Source organism: Hyperolius riggenbachi, chromosome 10 (genome assembly GCF_040937935.1).
Source record: "Hyperolius riggenbachi isolate aHypRig1 chromosome 10, aHypRig1.pri, whole genome shotgun sequence".
In the NCBI taxonomy this organism is placed as follows: domain Eukaryota; kingdom Metazoa; phylum Chordata; class Amphibia; order Anura; family Hyperoliidae; genus Hyperolius; species Hyperolius riggenbachi.
In genome coordinates, this window is record NC_090655.1 from 258,564,669 (window position 1) to 258,577,512 (window position 12,844).

The 12,844-nt window shown below is 47.0% G+C and overlaps 2 protein-coding genes across 3 annotated transcripts in view; both read right to left on the minus strand.

Moving 5' to 3' along the window:
* Positions 1–12,844, minus strand: part of LOC137537127 (uncharacterized) — a 627,974-nt gene that overhangs the window by 588,048 nt on the left and 27,082 nt on the right. The gene's annotated exons all lie outside the window — the stretch shown is intronic.
* The window catches only part of LOC137535344 (zinc finger protein 37-like), a 38,038-nt gene that overhangs the window by 21,036 nt on the left and 4,158 nt on the right, over positions 1–12,844 (minus strand). The window contains exons 1-6 of one of the 2 annotated variants that reach the window (XM_068257171.1): positions 8,046–8,081; positions 3,962–4,120; positions 3,625–3,759; positions 3,416–3,494; positions 2,318–2,415; positions 1,701–2,211 (exon numbers count right to left, since the gene is read on the minus strand). In XM_068257171.1, the coding sequence (XP_068113272.1) occupies positions 1,701–2,211; positions 2,318–2,415; positions 3,416–3,494; positions 3,625–3,759; positions 3,962–4,084 (946 nt within the window). In that variant the 5' untranslated portion in view covers positions 4,085–4,120; positions 8,046–8,081. Of the gene's footprint in view, positions 1–1,700; positions 2,212–2,317; positions 2,416–3,415; positions 3,495–3,624; positions 3,760–3,961; positions 4,121–8,045; positions 8,082–12,844 lie in introns of those variants that run through there. The other variant, XM_068257172.1, reaches the window with a different exon arrangement.

Here is a 12,844-nt window from a genome sequence, read left to right on the forward strand (position 1 = left end):
CACAGGGAATGTGAGAAGTAATAGGGGTGTGATGTGTGTAATGTGACTGCACAGTATGCCTGTAATGAGGTATAAACACACTATGTACACAGGGAATGTGAGAAGTAATAGGGGTGTGATGTGTGTAATGTGACTGCACAGTATGCCTGTAATGAGGTATAAACACACTATGTACACAGGGAATGTGAGAAGTAATAGGGGTGTGATGTGTAATGTGACTGCACAGTATGCCTGTAATGAGGTATAAACATACTATGTACACAGGGAATGTGAGAAGTAATAGGGGTGTGATGTGTGTAATGTGACTGCACAGTATGCCTGTAATGAGGTATAAACACACTATGTACACAGGGAATATGAGAAGTAATAGGTGTGTGATGTGTGTAATGTGACTGCACAGTGTGCCTGTAATGAGGTATAAACACACTATGTACACAGGGAATGTGAGAAGTAATAGGGGTGTGATGTGTGTAATGTAAATGCACAGTGTGCCTGTAATGAGGTATAAACACACTATGTACACAGGGAATGTGAGAAGTAATAGGGGTGTGATGTGTAATGTGACTGCACAGTGTGCCTGTAATGAGGTATAAACACACTATGTACACAGGGAATGTGAGAAGTAATAGGGGTGTGATGTGTAATGTGGCTGCACAGTGTGCCTGTAATGAGGTATAAAGCTTCTAGAAAGATATAAATGCCCCTAAAAATCAGGCAAACAATCTCTGAATATACCAAACATAAGGTTTGCAGGATTGCCTTGAAGCCTCCACCTGAGCTGTGCCCTGTTCATCTATAGGGATCCGAGATGACTCCATTCCAGAACAATACAGAAAATGTATGGGGAAGCATACACTCTGTGGTCAAACCAGAAAAAGGCAATTACCCTAGCTATGTGCCCCCTTGTATGTCATCCCGCCCCCCCTGCAGCAATTACTTCCTCTTTCTGGCATTTAAAACTTCGTGGTAACAAACAAGTGGAAGTCCAACCCATGTCACTTCCGGTGATGTGATCATGACAATGCTGCTGGGAGACTTCCCACCATACTACCCACACTGAACCAGAGACTAGTGGCAGCATAGAGGAGACTAGTAGGAGCTGTCGTGCAGCTGCTATAACCTGAACCTCAGAGGAAAACAATGCCCTGAATGGCCAGTTCAATCACATAGATCTCCCACAGCCAGGTGACCTGCTTACAGCCCCTCAACATTTCTATCTCCGTCTCCAATCAGGACAAAAAAAATAATTGAGGGGAGGATGTTTTAATTTTTTTTTCTAGCTTCTGGTCCCTATTGGGAGGTATAGCTCTCACTCATTGACCCGGTCATGGAGGATGCAATAAAAATAATGCATTATTATAGTAGCTGTGCAGCCAGTATACACATGGCTTCCATATTACTGCTCACATTTGTGTTGCTGTTGATGTGAGCCACACTTTGATCAGGCAGAGTTGCCCCAAATGACACCAATTGCCCCACGTTGGGCTGTGGTAATTATCACCCTTGCCAGATCTGTTATTTCACTACTCACTCCCTGCCTGATATTCATGCAGCATGGGGGGCAACTTCATGCTCTTGTGAACACTTGTTTAGCATTATTGCTGTTGGCATAGTTGTTTGGTAGAGGGACTATGCCTAGCAGGTACATATTTCCTATTCAGTTTAATATGCTTTTGAAATATTTAATGTTTACCACTCACCAATGATAATCTTTTTCATAATGTCTGTCTCAATAGATGTCTTCATTGTGTCACCATCCTCCTTCGACTGCTGATCACTCCTCTCATATGTCTCTTCTTCTTCCTTTTTAATTATCCTCATCATGTCACCCTCCTCCATAGACTGCTGATCACTCCTCACATACGTCTCTTCTTCTTCCTCTTTACTTGTCCCCATCATGTCACCCTCCTCCATAGACTGCTGATCACTCCTCACATCTGTCTCTTCTTCTTCCCCTTTACTGGTCCTCATCATGTCACCCTCCTTCATAGACTGCTGATGACTCCTCACATATGTCTCCTCTTCTTCCACTTTAATTATCCTCATCATGTCACCCTCCTCCATACAATGTTGATCACTCCTTACATACGCATCTTCTTCTTCCTCTTTATTTGTCCCCATCATGTCACCCTCCTCCATAGACTGCTGATCACCCCTCACATATGTCTCTTCCTCTTTAACCACAGTATTTACATGTATCAGTTCTCCACCCTAAGTGCACAAATAAGAGCTAATGCAGAACACATATAACAGCTTACACAGAAAGAGAAAACTATCACACAGTTAGGGGTCTCTAATGACCCTCAGCTCCACCTACCTGATAATGATGAGATATGGTGTCATGTTCCTGTGGACAATCCCGGGAATAAAGAGGACCTGCACATCTCTCTGCTGGGTTTCTGTTACTGAATACATCTGTAGGAAACACACACACACTGACTGAATAATATGGAGTTGATTCACTAATGTAAATAGCGCGAGTAACCTCCTGTTACTTAATCAGTGCTCCTTAATTTTACGTCCCTTCACACTGCGTGTGCTAGTGGCAGTGTAGGCTCAGTCAGAGCTGCTGTAGTGCAGCATAGCGAGTTCTGGTAACTTATGCCCCCTTCGGGTCCAGTGACTTTAAAGGACAAGATTCCTGCACTTTAATTGGCCCAATAGACTGCCTGTCACTTGTCACTTGACAGACAGCTTATTGGATCAATCAAAGTCCGGGGATCACGTCCTTCAAAGTCACTGGACCCGCCGGGGCTCAGGGTGGGACGAGTGGAGCACCTATTGTTGGCAAAGAGCGGGCGTAAGTTACCAGAGCTCTCGATGCTGCACTACCGCTGAGCACACGTTTCTCTGACTGAGCTTAATTATACATGCCATGCTGCCACTAGCACGTGTAGTGTGCAGGGAGTTGGCACGCTGATTAAATAGCATGAGTAACAGGAGGTTACTCGCACTATTTACGTTAGTGAATCAACCCCATTGGGCTTGATTCACTAACCGGCGCTAAGTATTAGCGCCAGAGTGAAAAGCCACTCAGTGCCAGAAATGTAGCTTTGCGGGCACTAATAGCCGCGCAAAGCTACATCACGCACAGCCCAGTGCAGTGCACGCATTTGTTAATAGTGCGCCACTTCGGGGGCACCCGATGCGCCGTTTTTGTCGCAATTGGTGCGACTTACAGGGAAGCGGGTGCTACGTTATCGCCGCACCGCGCACTATTAATGAATGCGCGCGCACTGCACTGGGCTGTGCACAATGTATGGGTGCAAACCACTTAACTCCATGGTTTGCACCCACTAGGTCTTTAGGCACCCTAACCAGCTTAGTGCTTAGTGAATCAAGGCCATTGTGTTTATCAGATGATGGAGGGCTCTAGGTGCCTTCTCTTTTGCAATAAATGAAAGTCACCTCTTACCCGGTGATGTGAGGGGTGGCTGATTCTCTATCATGGGGTCCTTGTAGAGGTCCTTGTTTTCTTCTATATACTGCCACTTCTGCATGGAGAAATAGACTGTGTTATCCTGACACCTTATTGGAACCTGACACACACAATGATACAGTCTCCCCCCTTACACTCTCCTTGATGTTACAGGATAATGTCCCATAATTCCCAGCACTGCTCACCTCTCCTGTCAGCAGCTCAATCATCTTCCTAATGACCTCTAGAATCTTCTGCTCGTTGTGTCCCTCAGATATCAGGGAGTGAGGTGGGGGCACCATGATGGTCACATGATCACCAGACTTCACTGGAGGAAAACTCTGTATTGAAAGACCAAAACAAAAATGTCACATGACCATCCCAGAATCCTTCTCACCTCTCCAGTCAGGTGTGTGTTTTATTAATAGAGATAAGAGTGGTGTCATGTGACCTCCCAGAATCCTCCTCACCTCTCCAGTCAGGTGTGTATTTTATTAATAGAGATAAGAGTGGTGTCATGTGACCTCCCAGAATCCTTCTCACCTCTCCAGTCAGCAGACAGATGATCTCCAGGGTGAGGTTGAATATCCTCTCAGTCATGTGACTCTGGTCCTCATCCATCCTCAGTGATGTGGTCATGTGGTCCCTGCCGCAACTGACATCCATGTTCAACACAGAGCTCCAGCATTCACAAACAGTATGCTGAAAAGAGGACAGTAAAGTCAAATTTGCTTGCAATCAGTTGAAGCGAATAGCCCAACACCAGGCCTTTGGATTACATGTGTGGGAATAGAGAATCTCCGCTTATGTTAATATGCTTGAAAGACAATTTTATACAGTATAATCTCATGATAATAAACTCGAGTAAAGTAAACTACCTCTCCAGGTCCCGGCCAATCTCCATTATAAGTGTATGGGAGCAACTCCTGGTATAGTAAACCCGGATATAATAAAACTTCTGTTATAGTAAACATATTTTTTGGCCATTACGTGAGGCTGACTCTGGATATAGTAAACAGTGGGCGGAGCATACGTCATATGTCAGTGTGAAACCCATGGTCTGCTGCTCGCTTCGAGCTGGTGCTGCAAGTCCCGCCCGCTGAAGTATCGGATCCACTCACAGGAAGCAAGTGGCTGCTTCTATTCAGTGATGGCTGCAATTTTTAAGGAGCCCTGGATATTGTAGCAGCAATATGTCCAGCCTGGCTATGCAGCCCTAAGGTTTACTTAACCTTGAAGTCCACCAAGTGTGCAAGTGCTTGTTTTCAGTGGTCGGGCAGAGCTGCTCCTGTGCAGCAGAGAATGCACCAGGGTATGCTGGGCCATTTCTAGGACAAGTGCTTGTACTGCACCTCCAATGGGAGGACAGAGCTGCTCCTGTGCAGCAGAGAATGCACCAGGGCATGCTGGGCCATTTCTAGGACAAGTGCTTGTACTGCACCTTCAATGGGAGGACAGAGCTGCTCCTGTGCAGCAGAGAATGCACCAGGGCATGCTGGGCTATTTCTAGGACAAGTGCTTGTACTGCACCTCCAATGGGAGGACAGAGCTGCTCCTGTGCAGCAGAGAATGCACCAGGGCATGCTGGGCTATTTCTAGGACAAGTGCTTGTACTGCACCTCCAATGGGAGGACAGAGCTGCTCCTGTGCAGCAGAGAATGCACCAGGGCATGCTGGGCCATTTCTAGGACAAGTGCTTGTACTGTACCTTCAATGGGAGGACAGAGCTGCTCCTGTGCAGCAGAGAATGCACCAGGGCATGCTGGGCCATTTCTAGGACAAGTGCTTGTACTGCACCTCCAATGGGAGGACAGAGCTGCTCCTGTGCAGCAGAGAATGCACCAGGGCATGCTGGGCCATTTCTAGGACAAGTGCTTGTACTGTACCTTCAATGGGAGGACAGAGCTGCTCCTGTGCAGCAGAGAATGCACCAGGGCATGCTGGGCTATTTCTAGGACAAGTGCTTGTACTGCACCTCCAATGGGAGGACAGAGCTGCTCCTGTGCAGCAGAGAATGCACCAGGGCATGCTGGGCTATTTCTAGGACAAGTGCTTGTACTGCACCTCCAATGGGAGGACAGAGCTGCTCCTGTGCAGCAGAGAATGCACCAGGGCATGCTGGGCCATTTCTAGGACAATTTCTGATTCAGTAAACCACTTTTCCCGGTCCCTTTGAGTTCACTATAAAAAGATTATACTGTATTGCCATTTTGAAGTGCAAAATGAACACAATACTTAATATAGTGCAAGTGGTGAATCTCAGTAAAATGTACAGGTGTTATTAATCTATAATTAATTCTGGCAAATATGAAAGATCAAATATTGTCAATTCACAATGGAAAGAGTGACAATTATCAGTGTTTCATATCTACATGCAGGAAAATAGGAGTAGATAACGATTTCAATAGAATAAAGCTAGTAAATCAAAATCAGTGGAAATGATACTCATATTTCAATCATGTAGTTTAAAGTACACAGCTGTGACTTTAACTTCAATGGACTTTACAATACCCCAGGCCACTATAATCAAACACTGGATGGACAGAAAAAAACGAAGTCACTTCTTTCAAATGTATTACCTTCTTATTTTACTGTGAACTATAGTGTTCATTTCTCAGTTATTTTTTATATGTTTCTAAAATCTTTTAATACAACATTTTACTCTTAAATAACTGATATAAAGTCATTTAAAGAGAAACTCCGACCAAGAATTTAACTTTATCCCAATCAGTAGCTGATACCCCCTTTTACATGACAAATCTATTGCATTTCACAAACAGACCATCACTGGGCGCTGTATGGCTGATATTGTGGTGAAACCCCTCCCACAAGAAGCTCTGAGTACCGCGGTACTCTGGGCAAACTGCCACAATGTAACAATGTTTACAGACCGGAAATGGCTGTTCAGAGCTGTCTGTAACAGCCAGAACAGCTAGAAACAGCTACATAACCTGCCCACAGTAACAATGTCACCATGTAATACATGTCAGAATGTGAATCTGGGAGAGGAAAGATTTTACAATGAGCAAACACTGACTAAATCATTTATACATAATTATTGTAAAAATTAAGCACTTTTTTTATTACATTATTTTCACTGGAGTTCCTCTTTAAAGTCAACTGTCAACCTCCCCATAAGGGGAGAATCATTCTTCAAGTGCTGCAAAAATAGTGCAGCAGATTTGGGCACAGCCGGCGCCACCATAGGCTGTAATAGGAATTGTGGCTACAATGGCGCTCAGTGAGTAATTTGGGCACCGTCAAAACATCAAACCCCTACCCCCCCACACCCGCAGCCGGGACTTGTGCAGGAGCAGGGTGAGCAATTTATTGACTTTACCCTGCGCCCAAGTCTCCCAGCGGCTAATTCAAATGTAAGCTCATTACTTACTTACAAGGTGCAGCTCCAATGGTCCTCCCATTCATATGGGATGCACCATCTTCTCCACCTGACCAGCTGCAACGACCACAGTTTATAAAAGGCACACTCAAATAAGAAACTAGCTTATAACATTACTGGGGTAGGGGGACATTGGAGGATACTCGCATCGCTGGGGGCTGGAGGCTTCCCATGCCTGGGAAAGACATGGCATTACTGGAATAGGGGGACATTACATATTGGAGGATATAGGCAGTGCTGGGGGACACAGGGAGGACATGGCTATACTGGGAAAGGAATGGCATTACTGGGGGGGGGGGGGGGGGTCACATTACATACTGGAGGGTAATGGCAATGCTGGGGGACACAGAGAGGGGGGGGGGGTCACATTACATACTGGAGGGTAGTGGCAATGCTGGGGGACACAGGGAGGACATGGCTATACTGGGAAAGGAATGGCATTACTGGGGGGGGGGGGGGGGGTCACATTACATACTGGATGGTAATGGCAATGCTGGGGGACACAGGGGGGGGGTCACATTACATACTGGAGGGTAGTGGCAATGCTGGGGGACACAGGGAGGACATGGCTATACTGGGAAAGGAATGGCAGTACTGGGGGGGGGGGGGGGTCACATTTTATACTGGAGGGTAATGGCAATGCTGGGGGACACAGGGGGGGGGGGGGTCACATTACATACTGGAGGATAATGGCAATGCTGGGGGACACAGGGAGGACATGGCTATACTGGGAAAGGAATGGCAGTACTGGGGGGGGGGGTCACATTACATACTGGAGGGTAATGGCAATGCTGGGGGACACAGGGGGGGGGGGGGGGGGAGTCACATTACATACTGGAGGGTAGTGGCAATGCTGGGGGACACAGGGAGGACATGGCTATACTGGGAAAGGAATGGCAGTACTGGGGTGGGGGACATTACATATTGGAGGATAATCTCAATGCTGGGGACACAGGGGGGGCATGGCTATACTGGGAAAGAATTGGCATTGACGGGGTGGGAGACATTACATACTGGATGATAATGGCAATGCTGAGGGACACAGGGAGGACATGGCTATACTGGGAAAGAAATTACATTACTGGGGTGGGGGGCTTTACATACTGGAGGCATAACTATACTGGATGGTCATGTAGTCTTGGCTCTGTGAAGTGACTGAGATGAATTATTTCAAGGAATAATTGCAACTCTGCTCTGCTCAATATATAACAAGAATTACACAATTACCTCTTCCAATAATGTTTTCTCTCCACCTCTTGCAAATTATTATTTTTTTGCTATGAAACATCACTTCCTGTCTTCGGCTTAATTACTTCTCGTTTGTGCGTTCCACCTGAGGGAAGTGAGGTCGCCATCTTGTGGTGAATAAGCTAACTGCAGCCTATGTCGTCATCTGATAATGTTATAATTCTTTGTTATTGTTCAACATTTTTCCAGTTGAAAGATGGAATGTTGGTTGGTGGGCCCACCCACCCCAAAACCCGTCCTGCCCACTATATGCACTGCTCCCTCACCCCAATAATTTCCCTTTCCTCCCACCAGTGTTGCCAACTCATCCCTTTAATTACTCTGACACATGAATTATACAGGTTTTGTAGCTAGCAAGATGCAGTTAAGGCACTGATTATGTGCAAATAGCCCCAGAACCTGTATAACTTAGATGTGTCAGTAATTAAAGGGATGAGTTGGCAACACTGCCTCCCACACTTTTTGCTCCTCATAGTGGGGACTACCTGTCCTCCTCTCCCCCACTATGTGCTCCTACTTCACCTGAATACCTGTCCTCTCACACCCCCACTATGTGCTCCTCCCCCACCCCAATACCTGTCCTTCAATCACCCTCTATGTGCTCCTCCCCCACCCCAATACCTGTCATCCCCCCCATTATGTGCTCCTTCCCCATCCCAATACCTGTCCTCTCACACCCCCACTATGTGCTCCTCCCTCACCCTCATACCTGTCCTCCAATCACCCTCTATGTGCTCCTCCCCCACCCCAATACCTGTCATCCCCCCCATTATGTGCTCCTTCCCCATCCCAATACCTGTCCTCTCACACCCCCACTATGTGCTCCTCCCTCACCCTCATACCTGTCCTCCAATCACCCTCTATGTGCTCCTCCCCCACCCCAATACCTGTCCTCCAATCACCTACTATGTGCTCCTCCCCCACCCCAATACCTGTCCTCCCCTCCCCTACTCTGTGCTCCTCCCTCACCCCGAAACGTGTCCTCTCCCACCCCCACTACGTGCTTCTCATCAATTGCAATATCATTTCACCCCTCCTCCACTGAGTGCTCCCCCTCCACCCCAATACCTGTCCTGCTCCTCCCTCACCCCAATACCTGTTCTCCCCTCCCCTCCCCCACTATACGATTCTCCTTCATCCCACTAGCTTTCCTCCCCTAGCCCACTAAGTGCTCCTCCCTCACCCCAATACCTGTCCTCCAATCACATGCATGTGGGGTTGATGTGGCTGTGTAAAATTTAAAGCTATAGGCTTGCTATACACCAGTGGTTCTGGATCCTTGCCTGGCTTACAGGGCGAAAAGAGATCATTTGCATATTCAGTAGTGGTGCATTATGGGTAACCACAAATGTTCACTTATAGCTGAATTATTGCAAATTTCCTTCTGTTTTAAGAAAGCAAATCACTCTGGGGTTGATTTATCAAATAGTGGTAATATAACAGTGCATGCACAGCGCACAGCAATATTACGGTTTCTTAGGTGCTAAAATAGCGTGAGATACGCTGGAAGCATGAACCGCTGTACTCCAGTAGCTACCCACTACTACGGGCTTCTACGTTCGTTTGAAAAAAGGATATCTGTCCATCAATATCAACCAGAACAGAAAAAAAAAATGGTACATCACTGTCCACATAGCCCAACTGATCCAGAGGAAGGCAAGAAAACCATACTAGGCTGGGAAGAATAAGCTTTCAAAGGGAAAAAGATTCCTTCCTAATTCCAGATGGCAATCAGATAAATCCCTGTTCTGCTAGGAAATGAATTGTACTAGTTGGCTGGATAGTGTACTGGTTAAGGGCTCTGCCTTTGACATGGGAGACCAGGGTTCGAATCCTGGCTAGGTCAAGTACTTATTCAGTAAGGAGTTCAAGGCAAGACTCCCTAACACTGCAGGGTGGCCCCCTGAGCGCGTCCCAGTGGCTGCAGCTCTTGAGCGCTTTGAGTCCAACAGGAGAAAAGCGCTATACAAATGTTCGGATTATTAATAATAAGAGCTATGGATATCCTTCAATGAAAGGAAAGTATGCAAGCCCCCCCCCCCCACCCCTAAAGTAAACCCGTGAGAAGTAAGACACTTAAAACACTTATGAGAAGTTTCCCATGCCTGGGTCCTACTGCTGCTCGCCAGGACCCACTTCTAGTTTATGACCATGGCCCCCTCTGGGTATGATGAGCACAGACGCACTGTGCCTGCACGAGGCCTTTCTGTTCTGGTGCAGTAGCATGGAGCCACTCACACATTAGTGAAAATGCCATGTACATAGTGGTAAAAATAGTGTCACTCACTGTAAAAGGGGATTGGTGTGCCCTGCAGCCCTAGCCTCAGAAGACCTCCGCACTTTGGTATCCAAAACTATCTGCACACAAGATGGAGGCCGGCACTCCCGAGTAAATAAAGCTCTTTTATTGGATCATCAATAAAAACAAGTGGCTATACGGCGACAGCTTACTGTTTCTGGTCTCAGCCCTTTCTCAAGCCGAGTGCCCACAAATAAAATCACACACATGTTGCCCTTATATACCAGTCAACAAACCCACAACGAATGAATTCAAAATTCAGCAGCCAATCATCGTACCAGAACTCCTCCGGCGGTCCTGAGTGAAAACCTGTCTCCTAATATGCAAATTGCACCGTCAGGAATACCCAGAGGGCTCCACAGCCAATACACGCTATGTAAAAATGCCCCCTGTCAAGACTCATCATGGCTCAAATGCTGGCGACGTCATCAGTGTCACACGACACAACCTGAGTGGACCAATCAAGTTCAAGGACTCACGCTAGTGCCTTGCAGCCACAATGCAGTGAGAGGAGCACAGCCAAGAGAGAAATGTCACAAGCTCTTGTCAGTTTTGCTATGAGGGTTCCAGCACTGGATCAGTGAGATCCTGGACAATAAATACAGTCTAGCAAATGTATCCCTGTTGGGCATTGCATAGGTTGTGGGATAGGTTACAGTGGTGGAGATTAGTACATGGGTATGGCTAATATGAGAATAATAATGAGAACAGTAATAAAAGGATAAACATAGATATTGTCTACAGCAATTATTGTATGTGGAATGAGAGATGGGGAAACTGTAAGGGGACAGCAGAAGGATCACTATTAGGCAGGCCCGCATTTACCTCAGCATATAGGCACAAATGTCCTGGCAGTGGCACCCCCCCTCCCTGAACCTACAAACCCCTGCTGAACCGCACCGCAAGTGTGCTGGCTGTCCCAGCTGTCACTTCTCCCTAACTTTCCTTGCCTGTCATAGGTAGCTACAGGTGCCCCTTAGTATTAGGTAGCCAGATGTACACTCAGTATTAAATAGCTAGAGGTGCTCCTGACGGAAGGGAAATCTCGCCAGTTTAATGCTGAGAGCAGGGTGAATAACCTCTCCGTTACACACCACTAGGGAAGGAGGCCCTCAAGTAGGGGGAAGGGGGGGGGGGAGGAGGGGACAACTCTGCCTGGTCATTTAGGGTGGAGGATTGTGCCTGATTATGTTTGATGCTCTTTGGTGGAGGACTGCACGATTATCAACCCAACATCCAGACTCTATAAAATGTATAAGCTTGAAAGGTCAGCTGCTTTCAGTCAGCGACGGAATACCCAGACCTGGGCTGCAGCTCCGACCTCCGCAAGCCGCTGACGTCAGTGGAACACAGGAGGCTCCGCAAACCTCATTGGATAGGCGGAGGATGTTCTCTCAGTACGCGCTCCGCTGATGTAAACAGTAACTCTCACGTGCATGCTTGCGTGTCAGCTGACACGCTGAACTACTATTGGTTCGTTTCAATTCTGCCTTTTGTTGATTGGCTAGTCCTAGTATTTAAGCCTGGTGAGCGCCCCAGTCATCGCCCGTGATAGCATTAGCTTTGGCTTGCTGCTAGGTAGCGCTCACTGTTATATTGATTCTTGTTGCCGACTATTGCCTTGCATCTTGACCATGCTTAACCTCTGCTTCATTCCTGTTGCCGACCACTGCCTTGAACTGACCACGCTTATACCTGCTGGATTCCTGTTGCCAACTTTGCCTTGTGTCTGGACTACGCTTTGCTTGCCGCCTGGATTGACCCTTGCTTGGACACGTATTGCATGAACTCTGCCTGGACTGACTTTGGGTTGTCTTGACTACAATACCTCTGGGAAGTCTCTATCCTGGACCTGCTAACTGCTACCTGGAGCTCCTGGCTCTTCTGCCACTTGATTTATATATATATATATATATATATATATATATATATATATATATATATATATAATAAGAAAACACGGAAAAGCCGCCGCAAGTATTCAGAGTAAGGCGGCTGATTCCGCGTTCAACATGACTGTTTGCGCGCATGGGCCTGCATCCACAAGCCTGACGGAGCGCGGAGAAACCGCTCTCTTATATATCAGACTAGTTCCAGGGTGTTGATGATCACGGAGTTCACACCCAAGACTAGGCATTGTTGATTATTTGTTATGACCTTCTGCTTTCCTGACTACTCTTCTGATCTCTGATTAAGTACTTCGATATATCTGATTCTCTGTTACTGAACTCTGCTTGTCTTAGGATTCCGAATCTGTCTCCTGTCTCTGTCCCTGATCTGTCTGTCTGTTGCCGACTCGGCTTGTCCGACCTCGAGAGCTATCTCCTCAGTTTAGACATAGCTCACAGACCTGCGAGTGACATCCTTCCTTGGTGTCACTCATACCCTGTCCTTCCTCCTCTTAGTCTGACCCCTCCCTCAGGAGAGGCTCAAGCTTGCGGAAGGAACGTGTTCCTGTACAGTACGCCTTACTGGTGGG